The sequence below is a fragment of the Aptenodytes forsteri genome, unplaced genomic scaffold, assembly GCF_000699145.1.
Source record: "Aptenodytes forsteri isolate BGI_AS27 unplaced genomic scaffold, ASM69914v1 Scaffold534, whole genome shotgun sequence".
NCBI classification, from domain to species: domain Eukaryota; kingdom Metazoa; phylum Chordata; class Aves; order Sphenisciformes; family Spheniscidae; genus Aptenodytes; species Aptenodytes forsteri.
Genome location: NW_008795712.1, coordinates 1,855,454 through 1,879,864, shown reverse-complemented (window position 1 = coordinate 1,879,864; position 24,411 = coordinate 1,855,454). Strand labels below are relative to the sequence as shown.

The 24,411-nt window shown below is 44.4% G+C and overlaps 1 protein-coding gene across 1 annotated transcript in view; it reads left to right on the top strand.

Annotated features, from left to right (window-relative positions):
- The window catches only part of ZNF618 (zinc finger protein 618), a gene marked incomplete at its 5' end in the record, with an annotated part of 90,386 nt that overhangs the window by 42,937 nt on the left and 23,038 nt on the right, over positions 1 to 24,411 (top strand). Inside the window, 5 exons of the mRNA XM_009283450.2 lie at positions 8,216 to 8,305; positions 10,942 to 11,019; positions 12,065 to 12,154; positions 19,546 to 19,734; positions 23,304 to 23,387. Coding sequence (XP_009281725.2) covers positions 8,216 to 8,305; positions 10,942 to 11,019; positions 12,065 to 12,154; positions 19,546 to 19,734; positions 23,304 to 23,387 — 531 coding nt within the window. The remainder of the gene's footprint in view (positions 1 to 8,215; positions 8,306 to 10,941; positions 11,020 to 12,064; positions 12,155 to 19,545; positions 19,735 to 23,303; positions 23,388 to 24,411) is intronic.

Here is a 24,411-nt window from a genome sequence, read left to right as displayed (position 1 = left end):
GCTCTGTGTGTAGTTTTAATCTAAGGTTTTAGACAAGGAGACTTTCCAGTTGTCTATAAATCTGTGATCTTCACATGATCTTATGCAGAAAACTGCTACACCCATAAAAATTAAATTTCTGCCCCTTTCCCAGATACTGACCAAATAGACCACATTTGCAGAAATCTGGATGTTAATACTTTGCAACAAATCTCTTACAGAGTTCCTAGGCGGCAAAATTGATGGAGAAATATATTTATTCTAATAAAAAAGGATAAGAATTTTAGTAATCCCAGACTGTTCCAGTCATGCATCAGTTTGTCCTGAAAATGCCAGGAGAACTTTATTGATGATAGAAATACATCCCTCCACCGTTCATTAAGAAGGGATGTACTTTCCATCTTCCAACATGGTTTGAAATTTAGCAAGAGAAAAGGTGTACTTTGATGCCATTAATTATTCCAAATTCTTCCTTCAGCCTGAACCTTTGTCTGCTGAGCTTCGTGTTGGCATTTCAACAACAAAAAACCTGAATAGCACATAAAAAAACAAAACACTTCAAGTATTTTTTTTATTTCTTGAAAACTATATCCCAATCATTTGTAAGCCAAGAAAATGATCAAAAAGATGCAGCAGTCTGTACTGTTGAGTAAACCAGCTTGCCTCACCACAGTTCTCAGTATTTTCACTTCTAAGGATCTTTATAACCAGGAAAGGCAGAGCAATACAAAGATTACCTTCTTAAGATCTCTTTCTTTCAACCTAAGCAAAAAGGTTAGAGTTCTTGATTATCTTGGCTGATTGTAGAGAGGAGGGTTCTGCATGCTTCCTAGTTTATTTTAATTTGGTTTTGTTCCTTATGAAGGTTTATGGAGCCAGGATCTCTTCTTCAGTGCTGCTCAGTCATTTAACTGTCACTTTTCCTTTCCACTTTGGAAACTAGGCAGTGATACTCCCTGTGAAATCTCATCTGGAAATCACAGTAAGAACAAAATTTCTGGTCAAGGACAAATGAGTAGGAAAAAGTCATGATGAGGCTTGCTTTTCCTTTATGGAACTCTCAGTGCTACATCATTTAACATCTACATCAGTTGTGAAGTAGATAAAGTAATGTATGTTCCCAGCCAAACCATTTTGATTCCAAAAGGAGGTTAAAATAAAATGGCCTTTATTGTGTGTTGTGCGTAGCTCCATAATGTGGGCTGAACTGAGGTTTTTTTCACTTAAAGTGGAGATTCAGCATCCTTGCTGAAAAATAAATCTTATTCCATCAACAAGTTAGGTATGTACCAGTACACCTGTTTTTTTAATTATGCAAGATTAAGGCTGTTCTTTGTCAAATTGCTGGTTGTAGCATATTAAATCTCTCTTTTCAACATTCTTTATCTTACACTTGGTTGCAATTTGAATAAAAAAGAATCCAACACTGCCCTGAAGTGACACCAGAATGAAAAGTATGAAACTAGATCTTCTGGTGTGTCTGGTGTGTCTGAATTGTGCCATGGAGTCTGAATATCCGGTTCATAATGCTGATTTTGGGGATAATCGTAAAACACTGTAATATTTTCACTTTAAATTGCTGATATTTGCTGTCTGTGTGGACTCAACTTTAACACACTTTTAACTGTGGGAGAAGGAAATTCATTGATGTGTAACATCCTGAGAATGCCTGGGAAGTCTTTTCTCTCTCAACATCCAGTGAGTAGTAGCCAAAACACCTTTTCCCCAAAATGTTTAAAAAAAAATACAGTCTGTGTCCATCAGACTATTATGAACAAGGGGGCTGTCTTTCAGAAATTAATTCAGGATATTCCCCTCTGTATGGAATTTCCTGCTAGTTGGGCGTCAAGTTTCCAAACCTGGAGGGATTACATACAGCCCTGGATGGTCTGCATTTAAATCTCCATCGTGCTGATACATTCAGCTGACACGTGGTTTGGATAAAGTATCACAAAATTCGTAGAATTCACTGGCCACCTACTTGAAAGGAGCTTAAAAAATGCTGTAAGGTGAAGTCAATCCTGTAGCCTCTGAATGCATCTGCAACAGCTCTTCTTAGGAGCTGGGACTAAGCCCTGAAACGCTTCAGCGAGAAACTGAGCACAAGCCTGTGGCCCCATGCCCTCTCACCTGTCATTTAGCCCCTTGCCAACTCAAGGGTCAGCTAACATCTTGCACCATTTTTTGGTAATTTCAAAGGATTTGGCCCCTCTGTGTGAGGGTTTGGGATTACCTTTTTCTTGGCTTGGTAGTTTGCAGCCTGAGGACCCCCTTTTGCAAAGCATGGGAAGCACCATGCTAGCTTAAGCCAGCGTGTGCCCAGATGTCTCCTGTGTTCCTGACAAAGGCCAAATACTTGTGGGAAGGAAGTAAATGATCGTGAAATGAGTGATCTTGGAATAGTTTGCCCACAGGGAAAGTTTTTCCTAACCCCCACTTAGGAGCTGGCTTGTGCCTTTGTGTGTGAGGGTTTCTGTCCTTTCCAAATTTCTGGATTTTATTATTATTTAATCCTTACTAATGTAACTCTGGATACTTTAATCCTGTTAAGGGGTTGCTGCTGTCTTTGGGCTCAGTCCTGCTCCCTTTTCAAGGAATTTTGCCATTAGACACCTTTAAGTTGAGCTCTGATGTAGATTGCGACTGATCTTACAACTCTCTACTTGGCTGTAGAATGCAGGTGTAAAGCTCATTAACTTCTGTGCAAGAACACAGTTTGAACGAGAAGTAGATGGAGGTCTACAGGCAGCAAGCTCTGTGTCTGCAAACTTATATTTTACCTCTCCCCACCGCCAGTCCAGCATCTAGAAGGAAGCCCCTAAAGATGCCGAAGGGTTAGGTCAAAGGAATTGTCCGTCAGCCTGCGCGGGGAATATCCTGCTAGCTTAGGAAGCCATAAATATGTTCCTTTCCATCTAGGTGCCCGTCTGGCTGCAGAAAGGGAGAAGAAGCCTCTCTCCAGAGCTGTCTTTTTGCTTCCCTGGGTGGAATCCACAGAAAGAAGTGAGGGTCCCAGGTGTTTTTTTGCTCCCTGCTCTGTTGTAAGGAAGCAGTAGCTGCACTCTAGGTCTTCTTCTAGGGAGGCTGCTCAGGTAGTCTGTGTGCTGGATACAGCTTGGAAAGGTGTTTCCCAGTGACAAGCACGTGGCACATATCAGAAAATGCCAGCCTTTCCTGTTTCTTTGCGTCAGGTGGTTTAGTCGTGGTGTCTTTGGTTGTTACTAAAGAGTGTTGGAGTTGCTCATGGTTCCTTTCAGTGAGGCAGACATCCCAGGAAAGATGATGCTTTTTTCAGGTACTGCTACACAGCCATTCACCAGCTCCAGACCTCTGTGTTTATCACCAGCAGGACTTGTAAGGACTCCAGCATCTGCCAGCAGATTTTCAGGAAACAGTTAAGGAATGTGAAACTGAACATCAGAGCATCTCATGGACTATCCCGCGATCCACTGGCCGTGGTTGGAGGGACAATGCTGGTACTTCGTTGTCACATAAGCCTCACCCGGAAAGCCTGTTTGGGGGAAGAAACATCACAACCTCAAATAGATGACAGATAAATGTATTGCAGTGGGCTTAGCTGTAAGAAATCCAGCCTCCCTCCCCTTTCAGAGATGCTGCTGGACTTTATGAACTGTTTGGGAAACTTTGTTTTGCTGAGGTGAGCCAGGAACGTGGAATTCCTGGAGTTTGGTCCTTCCTCTGCCATTCTCAGACCTTTTGGTGTAAAGGTGCCATCCTGACCATGGAGCCAAACAAGTAATGCTGTAGCTACTGTCCGGACTTCCTCTTTTCCTTTTTAATTTTGCTGCTTTTTTGTTGACTGGGAGCTGGAACACTGCTGGATTTTAGGAATAATTCAGCAGGCTTTTGCTATCTATTTACCTTCAGCAGTTTTGTCCTTCCATATTTTGAGGCTGTCCCTACTAGACAGCTATTTGTGCAGTGCTCTATAAGAGCAGGATCACTTAGGATTCAAGAGTATCTGCAAAGTGTCTAGTTGCCATGAGAGTTCCTCTACCAAGTGGCTTTTGTGGCTTCTTCCATTTGAAAGGTCAGTGTGAATTCTGGGTCAGGTGAAAATCGTTCTTCGCCTTGGAGAAGTCCTTAAGAAGCTCCCGCAGCCTGCTGTGTGGAGACCCCGTCATTCTGGACTCTTAATGGGATGTGCTGTCATCTTTGCAGGGATGTCATCTGTATGATGTATGTAACTGTTGCCAATTTGGGTTTCTGTGATGCTGCACAGAGCTCTTTGAGCCCAGTGGAAACTAGATTGTACACAGTTTTTGTGGTTTCGGATTCCTGCGCTTACAAGGGCGGGTTAAGTGATCTGTATTTTTAGCTTGTGATACAGAAGTCCTGACCTTTCAACAAATTTCTGATTGCTATTGTTCCCTTCCTGGGTTTCTAGAGCAAAATCCACTGAGGCCCTGGGCCAAGTGCCCTAAGGAAAGAAGCCTCTTCTTCTGCCTGCCACTGTTGGGCATGTGTTCTCTTCCCTCCCTCTTTCCTGCCGAAATGAAATATGTGCTTTCTTCTCTGCTGAATATTTGAAGCAAAACAACTAAAAAATCTCAAAATATTTAATGCAACATCTGGGAAGAAAGGTGACCTGGCTGATCATCCCTAGAGCAGGGTATTTCAGCAACTACGAGTCATTGCTGAACACAGACAGCACGACAGGAGCCAGCTGGCAGCAGCCCCTGGAGACGGGCAGAAAAGAGCGACACGTTCCCTGTCTTTTACTGGAGGTGCACTTGCAAGCAGAGTGGTCAAAAATGCTTTGAGGTCCCATGGAGTTATTTCTTGGGGTACTCAGAAAACCTGCCTGTTTACCATCTCAGTATGTCAGTCCCTTATATCTGAGGAACTGCCTTGTAACAAGGCTGTTGCTTGCCTTTTTTTCTAGTTAAGATGTGATGCTGTATTTTGGTGCGTGTATTTCATGAGATTAAATGTGGGCTGACTAAGGCTATAAGGCCATTACTCCTTAGACCTCTTTCTGGAATCTCTGCTCTCCTTGGAAAGACTCACGAGCATGAAGGAAGAATGATATTTGCTGGAGTTTGGTTTTTAACTAGATGTCTTTTAAGCATTTTGAAACTCTAGGTTTGCAGCAGCATAATACAGTGATTGTTCAGCTTGCAGCGAGGATGTGTTCTGCAGGACTGTTGCCTGAATACCAGTAAGGGACAGCACTGAACCTCTGTGCTGGTGGGCTAATTAGTATCTTTCCCTGTATTTTTCCTTAAGTCCTGATAGTGCCTGTTGGTATGCTTTGCTTTTGGTGGAGCTGCACTGTGTTAATGTCTACCTCGCGATAGGAGAGAGCTTGAATCTGAGCACACTTGCTTAAGTAACATTAGTTTGGCTGTCTGGTACCATCTCTTCAGAGGTTTAGGGATAGGGGGTTTCGTATGGGCTTGCAGGCACACCCGAGCACTTGGAGTCTCTTGTAGCTCTTCCCATTGAAAGCTGTGTGGTTATGTATGTTGGGTATGGTGCCGCAGCTGGAATCTACCTTGGTGTAGTAGTTACAACCCAGAGCAGGAAAAGTAGTAGCATACAGGCTAATTCTGCTCAGTGAGTTTCTTGCTAAGAAAGCTGTTGCTGCTGGGAACAGCACTGGAAGTATTCGACGGCTGTCAGCAAAGACAGCTTTATTGGATAAGAAGGAAGAAGTCTGGCACTTGGGTGCAGCCCTGGAAGAGTGACCGTTGTTCAGAGAGGGTACAGAGCTTAGCTACACCTCGGCAGTCTCCTGATACTTTCTGAATTCTCTGTAAACCTTGTCTCTCAGACTTGGCACTGTTTGCTGGGTGTTATCTCCTTTAAAGAGTCGAGGAAGAGATTAGGACCAAGACCAGCTGGAACAAATTCTTACTTCTCATAACGACTTCTTTCACTATAATCTCTGGAGGTCATTCTTCCATAGGGAAAACAGTCCCCTAACAAAACAAGCAAACCCCTATTCTCTTGGGGTCCCTTTTTATCATGTTTTCATTTTCCCCACACTGCCTAGGGAAGGAAGTGGTCATACCCAGCATGTGCTACTCAAGTCTCCGCTGTTGGCAGTGAGATCCTCACAATCTTTCCTAAGTTACAGAAACTACGACTAGCCATGCCTGTTTGAGTCTGTGAGATGGTGCACCTAGCATTTAGTTTTATTCTTTTCTAACAAGTCTTCTTATTTATTGAGCACTTTTCTTCCAAACTAAGGTCATAATAGTTTTCTTCTTCCAAATGGAGGTACTGAAAGTGCTTGGTATTTGGTACTCCTTTGAAGGATTAGTCTTCAGTTCATCTACCGCATGGCTCATTACACTTCAAAAAGGGACACCCAGTGATGCGGGACTGATTACTGATGACATGTTATGAATTTTCTTTGCTGATAATTGACAGTATTTTTTTTGCAACAGGTATACAGTTATTCACCAGCAATCATTAGATTCTCTTTGTTGTCAAAAAGGGTCCAGGGTAGACTGAGACCCTCAGAACCATTGTATGACCACAGAAAGAGACTGCATAAGGTTATATAATTAAACATAGTTTAATGTGACCCGCAAGTGCTTTTATCACTTGAATGTTCTCACAGTCATGTTTTGCTTCACCTCCTGCTCTTCCTTAAGCAGTGCGCTGTCAAGCAGTGAATCCTTTTCATCTCGGTATATACGCCTGGGCTCTGTCTTGCTTGTTCAGCCTAGACTTTTTAAAATTCCTTAGATCTAGCTTAGCATTGCTGTGCTCTGATTAAGATACAAATATTTTTTGGTAGCAGAAGTAAAGTTCCAGTGCCCGACTGTTTAATACCTTTTATACTTGGCATTTTTCTCTTATAGATCACCATAGCTTCTACTTTCATTCTGCCAAGCAGAATAAAGGGCGGAAAGTGATTCTTCATTTAGTGTCGAAACCCCATGTGCTGATGGACTGCAGTAGTGAACCCAAGTGAGCGATTAGACTGTACTAATGCATACTAGCTTAAAATATATATTTCTTTTAAAAATAAAATTATCAAGAAGTAAAATAAAAGCTTACTTAATGTGCATACTCTGGTGTGTTTCAACACGGTGTGGAAGAGGTAAAAACAAGGCTTTAACTTTGCTAATCGTATGGATACATAAATACAAGCAACTGAGCTATTGCAGGGGAGCTTACTGAATGGCAGCTCATCTGTGGAGCCACGGTAGCTGAGGTGTACACTCCTAGCTTGCTCCTGTTGTGAAGTAGAACACATTAGTTTCAAGATCCTTTGTGGCCACACAAGCTGATGTGTTTTACTTTGTTTGCAATGGGCTGGTAGCACGCAACCCATCAGCTACTGTGGTCGGCTGACAAGTACAATGCTGCAAGTTGCAGTGGGGCGACTACTTATGGATGTCAGTCTGTACCCCAAGGTGTACGTCAGATATCAGAAGATGGAAAAACCCCACCAAGTTGACAAGTGAAATTTTCCTCTTACACTGATGTGATAGCTGAGCCAAAGACATTCATTGTCCCCAGTCAGACCAAAACGAATTCTTAAGCATCTCGAGCTTTTTTGCATCTGCCTGTCTTCCCCACTCAGCTGTGGTGAAGGGGGTCTGTTGTTGCTGGGATGAAGGGAGGGGGTCTAGGGTACAAACATATATGAAACCAGGCTCCATCAGTCCTCTTGTTCACTTGAGCACCTTACTGTCCTGTGTGTTTTGGATTGTTGGTTCTCTTTGGTTTTGTTTGTTACAATGTGCCCATACAGGATCTTGGATGCAGTTAGTAGTCAGAAAGCAGCAGCAGTGAGAACCAGGTGTGGCATGAGCGTGTAGGCACATCCAGTCCATGTTGTAGTTGTCATATTAAGACTTTGACTTCTAAGAGCTCACATGTTGACTCTGTGTTTAGTTCTGCCAGTTTGTCCCCATCCTGACCAGTACTTGCCTACTGTAGCCCTGAACTTCCAAAGGAGATTTCAGCAGCGCCTGCTGCTCTGCATCTTCATTGCTGTGAGGTCTTATGGAGGCTGTACTGGAGAGCAGAGTTGCCTGAACAGAAAATAACAAATCAGAATATGCCCCAAGCCATATAGCGTGGGGCATGCGGGGGTCATTGTGAAGCAGTGGTTGTCTGTGTGCCTTAGAGATTTGACAGAGCATGTGGGATGAATGTAACTGCATGGGGGTGTCTGATTGAGCAGTGTTGTCCGGAGTGCTTGCCTTTTACCTCAAAGTTTCTAAAGTGACCTGTTTTCTTCTTCCTACAGACAATTTTAGGTACACGTGTGACATATGTGGGAAAAAATATAAATATTATAGCTGCTTCCAAGAGCACAGAGACCTACATGCCGTGGATGGTGAGTACCGTTTTGACACTCAGACACCCAAACTAGAATGAGAAGTCATTGGGGAAGGCAAAATGTGGTTCTGCAGGACCATGCAGCCCATGATGTACAGGACATTGCACAGCATGGCTCGCTCACCTTTATCAGTGGAGGCAGAGTCCGCAGGCACTGCAGGAAGAAGTTTGCTGCGCTTGATTCTCTTTACGTGCATCAAAATAACACCCTCTGCTGGGACCTGTGGTCCTTGCAGTCCTCCTGTCTGTATTAAGGTTCATGGTTAGGATGGATGTGCTGGAACTGAGTGCCTCAAGGTAAATTGTCAGTCTGGCTACTCGCTGGGCAAGAGTTGGTTGCCTTTTGGTTTCTGACTTCACAGGATTGTTCCCGACATGCTCCTCTGTGAGAAACCACATTTCAGAGTTGAGAAATGTTGTTTCGTTCTTGTTAATCACTGTGGTAGTGAACTGATGCAGTTGTCAGTGGACCTTACAGGCCAATTTTTCCTCTGTGAATGTAGATGTGGCCTAGGCTGGTGACACCCAGACAGAAGCAGACACCCTCCTCCAGAAGCAGTGTTTCTTTTTTCTACATTGGGGGAAATAGAAGCAACAACATACTGTCTTTGGCTTGTCCCGTGCTTACTGGGCATCTAAAGCTCCTCAACTCAGAGCCCACAGATACTCCAAACCCTTACTGCATATGCTACAAGCCTGTTCGCATTGCTCCTCGCTTGGCCGAGGAGGGAGCCCTGGCAGAGTTTTAGAAAGAGGCTGCTTGGAAAGCAGAAGGTTTTGAATGGCTGGACTGTCTCAGAAAAGAAGTGTTTTTTCACAATACGTGGTGTCCAAAAAAATTGGTGTTTTTAACTGGAACGTGTGGACATCTGAACGTGCTCTAAGAACAGCTAATGTTCTCTTGCAATGCACCACTGCAAGCTCCCTTCCTCCCATGGGGAGCCAAAATTAAATTACTGGGAATGAGAGTCACTGTGAGATGGACATGTCTGCTTCTGTCAGAAATGTGTCTTCATAGCTATGGTTCAGGGAGCTCTGCCTAGAGTTATGAGAGGGCTTTGGAAATGGCTTCCACTTGTGTCTTGCAAGGACACTCTCTGTCTCAGTTCCTCCAAGGGGCTGGTTCTGTCTTACCAAACACAAGTGTGAGGCAGCTGTGCATCTGAACTTCACGTGGGGCTGTGTCAGTGTCAGAACAAAGGCCTTGAGAATCTGTGTATATTAGGGCTGGGCATGCTCAAATAGTTCCTGTCTGGATGCTGCTGGGAAGAGGAGGGTCTGGGGCACAAAGCCTGGTTTATTCTGTGGGGCTGAAATATGCTGAAGCGGTACGTGAAATACAGGAGGAAAATAAGGCCATTTAAGAGGATTTAATTTCTGTTTTGTTTCTTCCCCTCCTTCTTCTATTCTATGTTAGTTTTTAGTGTGGAAGGGGCCCCAGAAAACCGGGCAGGTAAGCCGAGATCCTTCGTGTGCTTTATTTCACAAACCTTTTCAAACATTCAGTAATTCAGGCACAGCAGGTCCAATTCTACGCTTGTAAGAATCAAGGGAGTTTTGTCACTGATTGCAGCAGGAGAGGAGCATCCTCTCTCCCTCCCCCAACATGTACAGCCAGTAGGTTGATGCCCAGCCCTAGTAGATACCAGGCTTTTGTTGTACATACAATTGATCAGGCTTTTGAAAATCAAAGAAGGAGGTGTTTCATGTCTCTGGCGATTTAGTGAATTGTTCAAGGCATAAATTATTTTATAAAACGGGTTGGGTTCTGATTTGTTGCTAGCTGTGCTGTTAGATGGTAGGAAGTCACTGGTCAGTATTTGTTAGCTGACTTGCTTGCAGTCTGCATTACCGTGCCCACATTGAGACAGTATAACGTCATTAGACAGGAGATGCACTGGAAGAAAATCAGAAAATATGAATCAGGCTTTGCAATGTGTTTGTTCAGTCTTTCTCTGTATTTTTTAAACACTCCCCCCTTTTTCCCCCCCCCCCCCCCCCCCCCCCGGCCTCCCCCCCCCCCCCCCCCCACCACCCCCAGCCAGTAGGTTGATGCCCAGCCCTAGTAGATACCAGGCTTTTGTTGTACATACAATTGATCAGGCTTTTGAAAATCAAAGAAGGAGGTGTTTCATGTCTCTGGCGATTTAGTGAATTGTTCAAGGCATAAATTATTTTATAAAACGGGTTGGGTTCTGATTTGTTGCTAGCTGTGCTGTTAGATGGTAGGAAGTCACTGGTCAGTATTTGTTAGCTGACTTGCTTGCAGTCTGCATTACCGTGCCCACATTGAGACAGTATAACGTCATTAGACAGGAGATGCACTGGAAGAAAATCAGAAAATATGAATCAGGCTTTGCAATGTGTTTGTTCAGTCTTTCTCTGTATTTTTTAAACATTATATACCTACAAGGCATGTTACTGGGCTGGAAGGGGTGGATAATACCTGCCTGGGGCACCTGAGGAGGAGGAGGAGGGACAGGTCAGACAGAGGGGTCATTGGGTTTATAATTCCTGTCCTGAAATCTTGTTACAGAACGAAATGTCATTACAGATTCAGGAGCATTCAGTGCCCATGTAGAATGAAAACCCGAGGGTGTTGTCATCTCTCTTGCTGGTTCTGTTCTCTTGCAGACCCCTATGACCAGGCCGTCATAGCAGCAGATGAAGTGAAGGAGGAGGAGCCAGAGCCATTCCAGAAGATTGGTCCAAGTATGAGTTATTATACAGCTTTGAATGTGAAAGAGACAGTACAAGGGTTTCAAATCTGGCATTACCTGGATTACCTCTAGGAAAACTAGAAAATCCTGTGTTATGCAGAGGTGTTGGGACCTTAGGAGTGCTGAAAGATATGTTTAAGTTCAAATGAACACCAAACACCAGCAGCCCTGGCCCTGTGAAATGCAGCTTTGTGATGTTTTCTGCTCAAGAGCTCTGCAAAGAGAAGAGGGAAGAGGTTCAGGAGAAAAGCAAGCTGGCAGCAGTTAGAGAGGGTCTTAAGGTGTATTGGCAGAGCTGGCAGGTGATTGCATTCACACTGCCTTTGTGGTGGGTTCATCAAACAGATCAGAGTGAAACAAAGAGAAGACCAAACTTTGCCGAAGCATTTCTCTGAATTCTCCATTTTGGAAACAATTGATTAACCCTGGATTTTCATTTGGCTTGCAGCTTGCTGTCAGTTCTGTACTTACCAGCACTGGCAGGAGCGGGAGGCGTCAGTGTATGGTTACACTACTTCATTATTTCAAGTACCCCCAAAGCAGGAATTAGCACAGTTATTGCAGAAAAGCCCCTCCTCCTGCAAGACAAATCTACAGTTCCAAAATAAAAGTTCTGTAATTAAGACTTAAACTTGACAACTTGTTTCCTAGTTTGACTGTTCCTGTTGTCCACACATCACAGGCTGTCTGTAACCAGAAGACAAAACTGTGTCATCTGTAATACAGACTTTAAAAATGGATTATGTCCTTTGTTTTTGCACGTTTACTTGCTGTAATTTTGGGATAATCTGCTGTAGCTTGTTCAGTTCTACTGGACTTCTTATGCACAGTCCAACACTCTGGACACTGGCTTTAACTGTTTCCTTTGTTGGGGAAAAGGATGTGAATTACAGGGCAGATAAGTTCCAAGTGCATGAGGAGTATGCTCTAGTTTTTGTCACCTGGCCAGTTTCTATGTAAAAAGTCAGGAAGCTGGTGATTCTGTGAGAGGGTGCTGCAGTCCTTTCTGATCTTTGTAATTTGTTTCATCTTCACAGAAACTGGCAATTACACCTGTGAATTCTGTGGCAAGCAGTACAAATACTACACTCCCTACCAAGAACATGTGGCGCTGCATGCACCTATTAGTGAGTATTCTGCTGGAGATCCATTTCATTACAGACTGTGATTTACAGTGGTTGGTGGTAAACACGAGGGTTGCAGGAGAGAGTATCATTCTTGTGGATTCTTCCACTGGACCTGTGGGATTGCAGCTGGCAGGACGTAGATCATGTGCTGACCAGGGCACTGTAAAACTGAGCTGGAATCTCTTCTCAGAGGGACACTGTTACTGTTAGGTCTGTAATGTCACTGAACTTTTACCAAAGTCCATGCAATTCTACATATATTCCTTGGGGGTTTGATATTTTATTTTGTTGTTTAACTGAAGTGATGCACAAAATTTTTACGCTCCCCTAAATAATAAGTGAACGTACATGCTAGGGAAGAAGCATCTTTCTTAAGAGCTTCTGAGAAATTATTTCAGACAGTGAGTTAAAACTGGGTTTCAAAATCATGTAAATTATCTTGGCAGCTTGCTACTAAATCACAGGCAATAAAATATTTATTTCAGGGAGCTCGGGAAAAGGCAGTTCTCAGCATACTACACGACACTACGATCTGCACTCTGGAGGGACACTACGATCTGCACTCCCCAGACAAAGGGGAGGTTTTAATGAGCAATTAAATGTAATTCAGTGCAAAATTTTAGTAAAACAGTTGAGAGAAATTCTTGCTACATGCTGGTTTTGGATGCTTTAAAAGTATGCAGAGAAGTTCTTTACACCTGAACTTCATGCTTCTTTCATAGCATTGCCCTGTGCTTTATTGCGATTTTAATGCTGTGAGCCAGCATGGTTGCTCTTTGCCCATGTCTGTCCAGCTGCTAGCATTTTGGCTGATGATGAGGATGGATGAGCTGAGCTCATTAGCTTAGTGGGTTTCTTTAGCTGCTCATCCACAGCCAGCAGAGGGAGCGCACACTCCTTCCTCACCAAATTCAGCTTTAGTTAGGTTTTTAAGTTATTATGATAAGGCAGCTTTGGTTTTAGACATATATAGAAAAAAATTGGGAGCACAGTCCACCAGGCTATCACTTCTAAGGTGGATCAAGGCTTGGTGGCTCCCATGCAGGTTCTCTGGAGCATGGAGATAGACCAAGATCATGGTAGAAGGTGTAGAGCATAAAATACCTCTACCACCATCACCATAAAGTTAGTCTTATTATCTCCCATCTGCCCAAGGGAACTAACCCAGTGCTTATGATTGCACACATAACAGTTATTCCTAACCATCCATGCATCCCCAAACTCCACCTCTTAATTCAGGTGTTTTCAGGTCCTCAGAAAAGCCGTTGGTCGTGATCAGCAGTAGGTCAATCTCCTAGTGTAGATGGGCCCTCAGACACCAAGGCTTTGGTGTCTCTAGTCCACCACTGTACAGATGGCTAAGAAGCAGTATGCTGTAAGGACTGTGCATTGAATCTCTGCTCAGCAAGAACAGATTCTTACCTTCCATTTCAAGGGGATTTATCGCTATGAATATCTCTCCACCCTCCCAACCTTCTGTAGTAATAGGCTGAGCTGCTGGTTCCAGTCCAGGCTACCCAGCATAAAAGAAAAACACAACTGTTCTTCTCTGAGAGGTATTTGCCTGAAGTGGGCCTTGCAGGTCTGACTGCAGATACGAATGGTCCACACAGATACTGCCCTTCGTCCTGTGCAGAGTGCAGCTGCAGGGTCCCGATGCCCACTTTTTGAGTACTGGAAGCCAGTTTTGGAGGAGGAGGAACATTCTTTTGAATGCTGGGGTTGAAGCCATTCTTGCACCATGGTTTCTGCAGCAACCTTTGTGAAAGCAAAAGAAGCTGCCCCTGCTGCAGACTAGACCAGCAGTCACTGAGATGTGCAGATGGCTTTCCAGTCCTTTCAGCAAGTATCTTTAACCCGCTCCCCATGAACTTTTATTTTTCCTTTTTTTTTTTAACCTTTTTTTTTAACTCTCCTGGTTCCCATGACCAGTAAGATTTATGACGTACAGTGACAAACCACTGATGAGCATACAGGAGAGGGCATGATTAGCTCCCAAGGCAGGCTGGCCAGTACATCCTCCCACCTTTCTACTGCTCAGACTCTGCTCTTCCTATAAACCAAGGTCTGTGAGGCAGCTGTAAACACATGACTTCTGAAAAGCACAACTGGCTTTTCTCTGGCCCTAGCAGTCAGAAGAAGTAAAGCTGAGACTGTGTCTTTACCCTGGTCTTGTTCTTGTGGTTATAAGGCAAATGCTGAAAAAATAGCCGTAGTGGGAGTGGGTAAGGAAAACACGTTAGCATTACCTATCCGACTTTCTGGGCCTCTCTGCTTGAATGCAAGCTTCCCTTCCGGAGCCTGTCTTTCTGGTTTTCTGTGATAACGGATAAAAATTATTGAAAATGGGCTAAAACAAGGACTCATATCCTGCAGGGCAATAGGACCTTGCAGGATAATTTCTGGTCAGTGCTGCTGGATACCTGCTGTCTGGAAAAGAGCTCTGCTGTGGGGTTCCTGGAATTGTTAATGCCAAATGTCTCCTTCGAAAGTTCCCATTTGTTAGTGGGGGGTAGGGGCTTTTTCATAGACTTAGAACTGGGCTATTACTCTTTTAAAATACATATTCTTATGCTGTTTCTGTCAGCCTGTTCACTCTTTCTAAGAAGGGTGTCAGAGGCTGTTTCCAAAAAAAGTGGATTGTAGGCACATTCATTGTCCCAGTTTTAGAAATGTCTCTGAACGGAGGTGCACGGGGGAGGGTTCAGAGATTTCTTTCTGTCCTCCTCCAGGCTCTGTCTGCTCTGTGGGATGGGACTGATTTAACCACATTTGCAGGTGGCTGGGCTATTGTGATTGGTCTTAGATGATGTGTTTATGGTGCAGAGAAAACCTAGTGCATTTGGGATGTGGACTGGCTAGAAAAGCCACCGAGAGTGGGTTTTAGCTTGGTAAGTCCAGGCTCAGGAGTGTGCACTCACCGCATCTTCTTCTGGTAACTGCAGATAAGGCAACAGACTCCCTGGTCATGGAAATAATGTGGTGAGAGTGCTAAAATCTGCACAGCTATCCATGTCCATTGCTTCCAGGATGAAAATCTAAAGTGGTGTCAGGACCCTGAGTGCACTAATAGGTCTTAATGGCCCTGACCAGCCTCACATGGGGCTTCCACCCACGTTCAAACCCCCTATTTCAGCTCAGCTCTGGGTCATCAGTCCCTGCCTGAGCTACACTGTAGGATGTTGGTCTCCAGCTCAGTTGTAGACATGCCCATGCCTGTCTGTGGATCCCATGGGTCTGTACCCCAACCTGTAGACTGACTTCCCAGCTTGACATCAACCCTGTCTCATCACTCTGGACCTCCCTGAGGATCACTGTTGTGTGTCTGGCCCTGGTTATCCTCACCAGAGCTGATCCTGCCCCTGACTTTTGGATTGGCTTTCCAGCTTGACCTGTCTCATCGCCATGAACTTCCTGATGATCTGGACTGTTGGTTGAACCTGGCTGTCATCTCTGGTCCTGTCTTGCTCACCTCTCTCAGGGTCTGTGGGATGGGCCCTGGCTGCCGAAGAACCTGCCCTGCCAGCCCCGTGATCATACTTGGCTCCGTAGGGGACAGACAGACCTACATCCACCCTGACACTTGAGATGCTCAAGGAAGTTCATCAAGTCTCTCTGCTCAATTACTTTTCTTAACTTGAAGGATGCTGGTTACAATTTGTTCATCAAAAGTGCTTAAACGCAGTGTTTCTTAAAGGCAGCTGCCATCACGGCTTTTTCTCTTAGGGAGAAGGATCCTTTTTGGTAACATGTCTAGTTTCCACACAGGCCCTGCCTAACCAAGAAAAAAACAGATCCAGATTCCAGTTGGATGGTGTGTCTTTGCTTCCTCCATCTCAGTGAGTGAAATCTGTGAGTTCAGATGTTTTTCCCGCTCTCTGATCCCACAGTGCCTTAGCAACAGGCTCCACTGGCAATATTTGTTTGTATGTATAAAGCAGCACATTAAGAATTTGATAGGTTTGAGCACAGGGTTTTTCCTGTGGAAGGACCTATTTCCAATAACAGAGGTTTCCATTCAGCGTATTGAATTTCATGCCATTGTTAAGGAATCGCTTTCCATCATATTCATTAAAGATAGGTTTTTCTCCAGAGGTGATGGTATAATTCTGTCTGAACCATCCGAATGGTTCCTTACCCATCCTGACAAGATCTTTCTGAAAAAATGCGATACACAAATTATTAGCCAGAATTTTTACCTGGAAAAAGCGAAGTTACTGAGATAATCTGATCTCTGTTCTATTGCGGTGGTGCATCGTGGTAGTGTCTGGATTTATGTATCTTTCGAGGCTACATGTTGAAATGTCTGCCAGATTTTCTACTTACTGCCACAGCGTGCTATTCCCAGGGCTTGAAGGTCTTACCAAAGACAGGAAAGCCAGGAGGGACCACTGTGATCTCGGACTGACCGGAGTAATGCATGCTATAGGATTGTCTTGATGTAATTGCTCACGTATATGTTTTAGAGAGGCATCTAATCTTGCTGTTAAGAGTGACAGAAAATGCAGCAACCTCTTAAGGTAATTATTTTGATGAATTATTACCCTCACTAAATTAAGACTAAAAATATCCAGCTGTAGCTTTCAGACACTGGATCCTATTTATAACTTTGTCTGCTAGGCGAAGGAGGACTAAGTTACCAAATTTCTGTCCTTTCTAGACCTTTGTATAGCTTGCTGTCTAGTCACTTCATAGTGACCAACCTCCCAGTTAGGCCAAAGGAGTGACTTGGTGTTTCCATTGTCAGTTATGCTGTTCTCATCCTTTATTTATCCTCTTGCCTTCTCATCTGAATATTCTCAAGTCTGTTAACCACCTTCTGAAGGGCATGCACCAGCACTGGGTCTTAGTGAAGGAACTGAGAGCTAACATTGTCTTCCCAGTCCCCTTTGAAAGTGCCCTGATTGCATACCCAAAGAGTACCTCAGTCTTTTTAGCAACATCATTGCCCTGGGACCTCCTCTACAGCCATCATGACCGAGCACAGCAATGAACAAGCTCTTTTTCCTGCTGCCAAGGCGGAGTCCCCCATCTTTTAAGTATCACCTGTATCATCTGTGTTCTTCAGCACACTATGTGCCATTCTGTGCGGCTGTAGCACAGTGCACTCAGTTTACCAAGTGATTGGAGATCATTCAGTGAGACTTACCCTCTACATTACTTCTCTCCTGCCCTCACTTCTCCAGTATGTCAGCTTCAACTGGGGCATATCTCAGATGCTTTCTGAGAAAGTTTAAAAAACTTCATAGCAGCAGTTATGGGATCATCTGTCTGCAATGCTGTCTCCAGCCTTGCTGTCTAGCTGCAGATTTTAAGGCAGGAGGTTTTTGTAGCCATTCAGCAACTCAGTATTTTCAGTTTTGGAAATATCTTGAACTTGGCCTTTTCATCAGCCTGAGGCAGTAAGTTCCACAGTGAAGATGACTTTTCAAGAGCAGAAGAGAGGAGCTACGTGATCGTCTCTACCTGTGTTGCTTATTCTTCAGAGGGAATTTGTCATCTGATGAACTAAAAACTAAAACTTTTTTTCAATGAATTATTAGCATCCTCCAGACTGCTAGAACTAATATTCTTTTGTCTGTCTTGCTGGCTCAAACTCTGTCTCTGCCTAGTGTCAGAGGGAGCAGCCTTCTCTCTGGGGTCTGAATTTGAAGACATACTATTTGGTTAAGTTGGGAGAAAAAAGAAGTAATTTTAGAGGTCTTCATAGCATCGAGACTTTTTTCTTCAGATCTCAGATCTCAGCAGTATCTGGATTGCAGAGGATGCTCTTTGTTTCTGACACTGAATAGTTGGCTGATTGCTACTTCGCTTGGTATAGATGGGGAATAAAGCAGCAATTGGTGGGAATGGGCCTCATGGGAAACTGGATGACGCTTAAGCAGGAAATTGTCATATCTGACTACATTTTTGCTGGCAGTTTGGCAGCAATTGGAGGAGGATTATCCATGGAGATTGTAATGAAGTCTAGGAAGCAAAAGCAAGACTCTTGCCTATTCAGCTGGCCAGAGACCAAGGAGAGGAGAAATATCTTGACCTAAACTATGAGAAAACGTAGTGCAGAATCTCTTGCAGAAGTACACTATCACTTACAGGAAATGTCATCTTGGATCTGTGTAACAGATCAAGTGAAACAAAAAAATGTTTCCTTTGAGTATCTTTTTGCAAGCTGCTTTGAATGTACACATCCTCACCCTCCGGTGCTGCTGACTGCTGACAGGGAAGATGAGAGCAGTTCACATTTGAGGGCTATAATGTCTCATGGGATTTTGGAAATGAGCATCCAGTCCCAGTTTGGATGACTTTTCTCCTCACCTGTTTCAGAGACAGGCTGTTGTGCTGCCATGGCAGTCCATGACGGAGAACTGCTCAATGTGGATAAGTATTTCTGAATTGTCCTATATCGGATGAACAGGTGCTAGTATTGTCCATCCAACTTTAGGCATCCTAAAATACCACTCTATAGAAATTACTGGTAGTGAGCTTGGGCTGTGGGTTATGTGAACCTTGTTTCTTAGTGATTCTTCATGGCAGATGGTTGGAGTGGGACTTGGCTTCAGGAGCCGTATCCAAATTTCCATGGAAAAAGCCACTGGGGAATGAAGGGGGTTGTTAGGTTGTTTCTCCATGTTTGTAATTGTTTTTTTAATCCATGGGGCCTAGAGAAAGGGTTGTCCTCCCGAAGGTTTTTCACATGACTTTTGGCATTGAAAATTCTTGGTGATTCTCACTGTGCATTGCAGAGACCAAAATGTAGATACATTCAAAGAGCATATCCCAGTAATACTCAGAATTTCTCCACATATCACCAGTACTTGTCTGGAGATGGGGGCCAAAACACCTTTCCTGACTTGCAGGATGAGAACTCTGCCTCCTGATTCCCTTCCGTTACCAACAGCCCCCTTTCCTTTGTATTTGGTTAGCGAGACAAGGAATGTAGCTGGAGGTCTCTAGGATTTATGCAAGGCTCAGGTAACAAAGATGTAAACTTCTCCCTATTCAGAGCTGTGAGTATCACATTAGAAACCTGCTCTCAGAATTCAAACTCTTACATATATAGAAATGGAGGACAGAGATGCAGGTACACCCAGCCAGGCCATGGCAATCAAATAGTACTCCTGGATGGATGGGGTGATTCCTGCTGGAGGAGGAACGGGTTGGTCACGTGGCAGTTAAAGGTGTGGAAGGGAACTAACAAGCTTCAAGAATCTGTCCCCTCGGGTGAGTGGGGAAAGCAATTTTGTTACATGGGATCGGTGGATCCACAGTCGCTGCAGGTCCCCGTGCAAGGGATTCGTGAGCATGGCTGTTAGAAAGCAACTCTCCCAGAAGGCACACGATCTGGGAGCTGACTGACTGTCCAGGCACTAGTTCTGAGTGTTCATATCCAGAGTTCTCTCGATCTCCACTCTTCGTGGCAGTGAAGACACAGGCGAGCCAATCCAGCAAAAAAACACCGGCTTCAATAAACCGATGTTCTACCCTCCTGCACCGCACCCCCTCCGGTGTCCCACCGGCATCCCAATCCCAGATGTTCCGCGCTCCAAATTCTGGATCCCCAGGAAGCAAGGCTATCACAGGTACCAATTGCCTTTCTACCATCAACTTTCTTAACTGCTTAGTGTCCAATCCTGCCCTGGGTTGGCTTTTGACCCTTCCTGGACTCAGTCTGCTCCATCCATGACTGTCCCAGAAAAGCTACTCCCAGAAAGCAGTTGAGGGGATTAGATCCTTTGGCACGTTATAAATAAAAATTTAGATCAGCAGTAGGTCTTTATTACCTCTTCCCAGTGACAAGTTGGGTTTTTTTAAGTATCGTGCTAACCACGAGGTACAAAAGACCCTGTTTCAAATCCTGGTGTCACAAACTGAGGAGAGCTGCCTGACAAGGATTGGCATAGTGGCTTGTCAGGTATGGGGATTTTTGTTTGGTTTTCAGCTTTGTTTGGTATTTAGTGTTTGTTTCCCTCAAGGCAGTATTTTCAGGGCTAGGCCTGTGCCTGGGGAAGTGAAATGGAGTAAGGTGTTTTCACAGTGCTCCACTCCTCACAGGAACCACTGAGAGATAAGCTGGGCTCCAGCGGCAAAATTAGTGGTACCGAACCGTTTCAGAGGTGTTAGAAGACTCAAGTTAAGGTTGATCCTCCCATAGCCCCTGTTTCTTCCTTCCAAACAAGATCAACCCTTAAAAAAAAAGAAAGGATAAAAACCCAGAAAGTAAAGAGCACTGAAAAATAACTATGAATAAATAGGATGTAAGGCATACTGTTCACATGTTGAGGCAGCAGGGAAGCAGTCTCTGGAATCTGTGGGATTGATAGATACATATTCCATCTCAGTACAGAAGAAGGGCTGGTTAATCAGCTGGTGTTTAAACACCCCTGAAATGTCTGGCATGGACAGATGCCAAGTAGCAGAGGTGGCTGTGGTGGGAGAGGCCACAGGATGCTGAACACGGATGCTTTTTGTTAGATCACACACACATCCGCAGCTACCAGATGTTGCAGTGATGACCTGTCTTCTTACAGCTTGTGAGTCCTGAGATTCCATATTGTTATTGCACCTCTTAAACATTTATATGATTTTATTACTAATATGAGGTCCATCCAGTTCAACCAAATTAGGAGTTAAAGCTGAGAAACCTTTTTCATTATTTACTTAAACTTGAAACAATTTCTTCCAGTTTCATGTCTCTTACAAAAGTGGAAAAACTTGTTTTCTGACTTCATGGGTCAGAGGCCAGATTCATCTGAGCAGTAACTGGGAGATGTTTTTTGTAAAGGCACTTTCCCCCACCACTTCTCTAATCAAAAGGTGTATCAATACATTGGGTAAAAAAGTTGAGCTGTTCTCTTCCTGTATGGAGGAAGGAATCGCATGATTCTTGAGCCTGGTAGATTGATCTTCAAGAAACTGATAATAGTCTGGGGGTCTTACCCTGTCTATCTGCTGGCGTCATTTCTGTGGTTTCTTTCAAGGCAGCGTCTTATACAAATGCAATCTGAGCAGCTTCTTGAATTTCTGGTACAAATGCATTGACCATAACACCTATCAGGAAGACAGTCTCCAGAAGGGATGCCTTCCGAGTGTTGCGGTTAGAGATGTTCCACGTGGGCCTGGATAATACCAGAGATGGTGGAGTACCACTCCACTGACAGTGTTTGCACAGACGCTTAGTAGAGTGGCACTTATTTTCTCTATACAGATAATTTTGCTTTGCATGCAAAAAGTTCAGGTACGGGGCGGGGGGAGGGGGGGGGAGAGAAACAACTTGTGTCTGTTGCCCTCTCCTGTGTGGGAAGGACACAGTAAGTCCAAGGAGGTGCATTAAACCAGTTTTTCTTATTGCCAGACTTGGCAAAAAAAAAAAAAAAAAAAAGGTAGGGAATGAGGACAAAACTACCATGCAGATTTTTTCCAAACATTTTTGGAGACCTCCAACTCACTTCCACTTGTGACGTAAGCCAGGATTTGAACCTGGGTCTCTTGGGGGGGTAGGTTGGCCTAATCCATTTTGTTGTGGTCTCTTTTTCCCACTGTGCCATCTCACGTTCTAGTTACTTAAGGCCTCTCGTTCCTATTATTTATCTGTCAAGGGGGATGGACTAGATAATGTCTCCAGTTCCTTTTCAGCCCTGTTTTATGTGATTCTGTTTTAACTGATTTGATTACTAAGTTTTTCTGTTCTCCTGCATTTTAGAAAGAGTCAGGAATGTAGTAGATGATAGAGAATTTGAGAAGCCTGCTCAGGACTTCTAAGGGTCCACTAAGGATTGGCTGGACCAAAATTCATGGGCTGGGAGCTTCATGCAGTTCAGGTCTTTCCTAGCCACATCAGACATAAAGCCCATATGTCTGAGCCACGCTTCAGCACAAGGAGGCTGTGAGGCTGCAGGGAGCTGGGGCCTCTTTATGAAAGTCTTGACAGCAGTTCTGACCACCGCAGTGGCCTGCAGAAATACGTAATGAAATAATGATCTGGTATCATTTTTCAACAGTCCCTATCACTCCTGAATGAAAGACTCCTTTCCCCCGACTTCCTCCCTATACAATTTGCATGCCGCTGAGCCCAGCAGAGCCTTGTTAAGCCATGTTAAGATGAACCCATTGGGTGACAGTGGACTCCATGAATGAGTCCATGTATGGTAAGAGTCTATACAGCATAGACCATACACATTAGTTTGGCCAGTTCACCTTTCATTTTATTTATTTCTAGTTTATCCTTTGAGTCACTACAGTAAATACATTTGCCCAGATATTGCAAACCTAGTTGAAGTGAGACGAGACCTCACGCTACTTGTACTGTTGAACTTGTGCTAAGGGACACCAGCTTGAGAAGGTGGGAGGCACCTCAGCTGTGCCGTACAGTGACATTTCAGGACACTGCAGCTACTGCCAGGGTCGAGAACCACCTCTGCATGCTGGAGGTGTCCTCCCATTACAGTTACTGGGGAATTGCCCTGCGCTGTTGCTGAAGCAAGTGAACTGCCAAGAGCACTGGCTGGCAGCATAGTGCAGAGGAGCAGGGCCTGTCTGCTTGGCCCTGGGGAAGGGTAGGGTAGCGAGTTCACTGTTGGAAAGCACAGAGGACCAGAGGATCTGCCGTAGCTTTTCTGGACATTGTGGGCAGGCTCTGAGACAGCCTTTCAGTCCTCCACTTGAACCTTTCAGGGAGGGTGTTTAGGAAGGGAATGCAGATTACTGGGAAGCACAGGGAGAGCTGGCATAGTGCTTCTGTAGGTGACATTCTACATGTTGTGGTGAGGACCTGAATTCCGTCTGCAGGCCTGGTCACCTGTGCCAGAGGCTTTAAGGGCTGCTTATTGTTTTAAGGAAGAGGAATATAAGGGTTGGGGGTTTTTTGCAGGGGAGGAAGCCATGATCCTTCTGGTTCAGTCAGGACTGGTGTTCATGGGCTCCCTAAGAGCCAATCCAGGCCACCTCAGCTAGAAGGCATTCAAGAAAGATATCTGTCTGTTATCCCTTCAATGAATCTGGCCCATTTGCCTCCAAAATGAGGTATTTGACCTTTCTGCTGTATTCAGGGTACGCTATTATGTGGCATAGGAGCTTGTTGTCTTGCCTTCTGTCTGTATGGTTCTGCGTCCACTATTGACCAGTCACCATCCCTGCTTTGTTCTCCACCCAGCAGAAAGTGCTTTCAGCAGGAGAGTGGAAGGCAAAGCGCAAAACAACTTTGAAGAAACAAACAGCAATTCTCAGAACTCCAGCGGTAAGTGTGTTCACTCCCTCCTGCTGTTGCTTACCACGTCCCTCTCCAGAGCAGGATTCAGCTGTGATTGGTGATTGTTTATATATTTGGGGTACCTTCTTTAAGCTTGCAGGCAGCTAGCCTTCCTGGGGTAGTGCCCTGTTCTCAATCCTCCCCAGGTTCCTGGCACTCCAGAGCCTGTAAAAAATGATGATGTGGGGATCCTGCTCCCAAGGTCCATGTACTTCAGCACAGATTTTTCAGTGGGGAGCAAAGATGTAGACAAAGGGGAATATGGATGGAGATAAAGCAGTACTCGTTCTTTGTCTGTGCATCAGTGAAGTCCTTGTGAAGCAAAGCTATTCGCAACAAGCAAGAGAAGTTTGAGCACTATGAGTAGAACAGCAGTTTGTATATTACAGTGATGCTAAATGTGGCAGTTTATCTACACGTTGCTGTAACCAGAGTCCAGCTGTTTGTGAGTTTACTACATGGAGGTCACAGCATATCGGATGTGTAGATGTGGGACCAGAATACATGTGCCAGAAAGAATTAAAATTTACCCCACTTCAGGGGTTTCCTTTGTGTTTTAAGTCCAAGTGGTAGTAACTAAACATAACCACTGGCCTAGACAATTTTGTTTAGGTACACCATTTATAGAGTTTTCTTTATAACTGCCAACGTATCCCCCTGCCTGCAAGTGGGACACTGCCATTCTCTTATGCTCCCTAATTGGAGCATAACAGACAGACCATATGAAATGTAATTTCAGCATCTTCATGCAGAGATAAATAACATGCCAGCAGAAAAGGCTGGCCTCCCTCCATTCCCCATTGAAGAATACCAAAACGTGGTGTTCGCAACGCCGCTAGCTGGAATGGACAGGTAAGGGAAGGGATTTCTCCCTGGAGCAGGTTACACAGTGTCTGTTGTGGGGGTTTATGTCTGCCTCTGAAGCAAATAAGGGGCTTTCTGGAACCATGTTGAAAAGGAATGAAGTGGTGTTGGAAAACCCACATGCAGTAGCAGAGTGGGTGATAGTGAA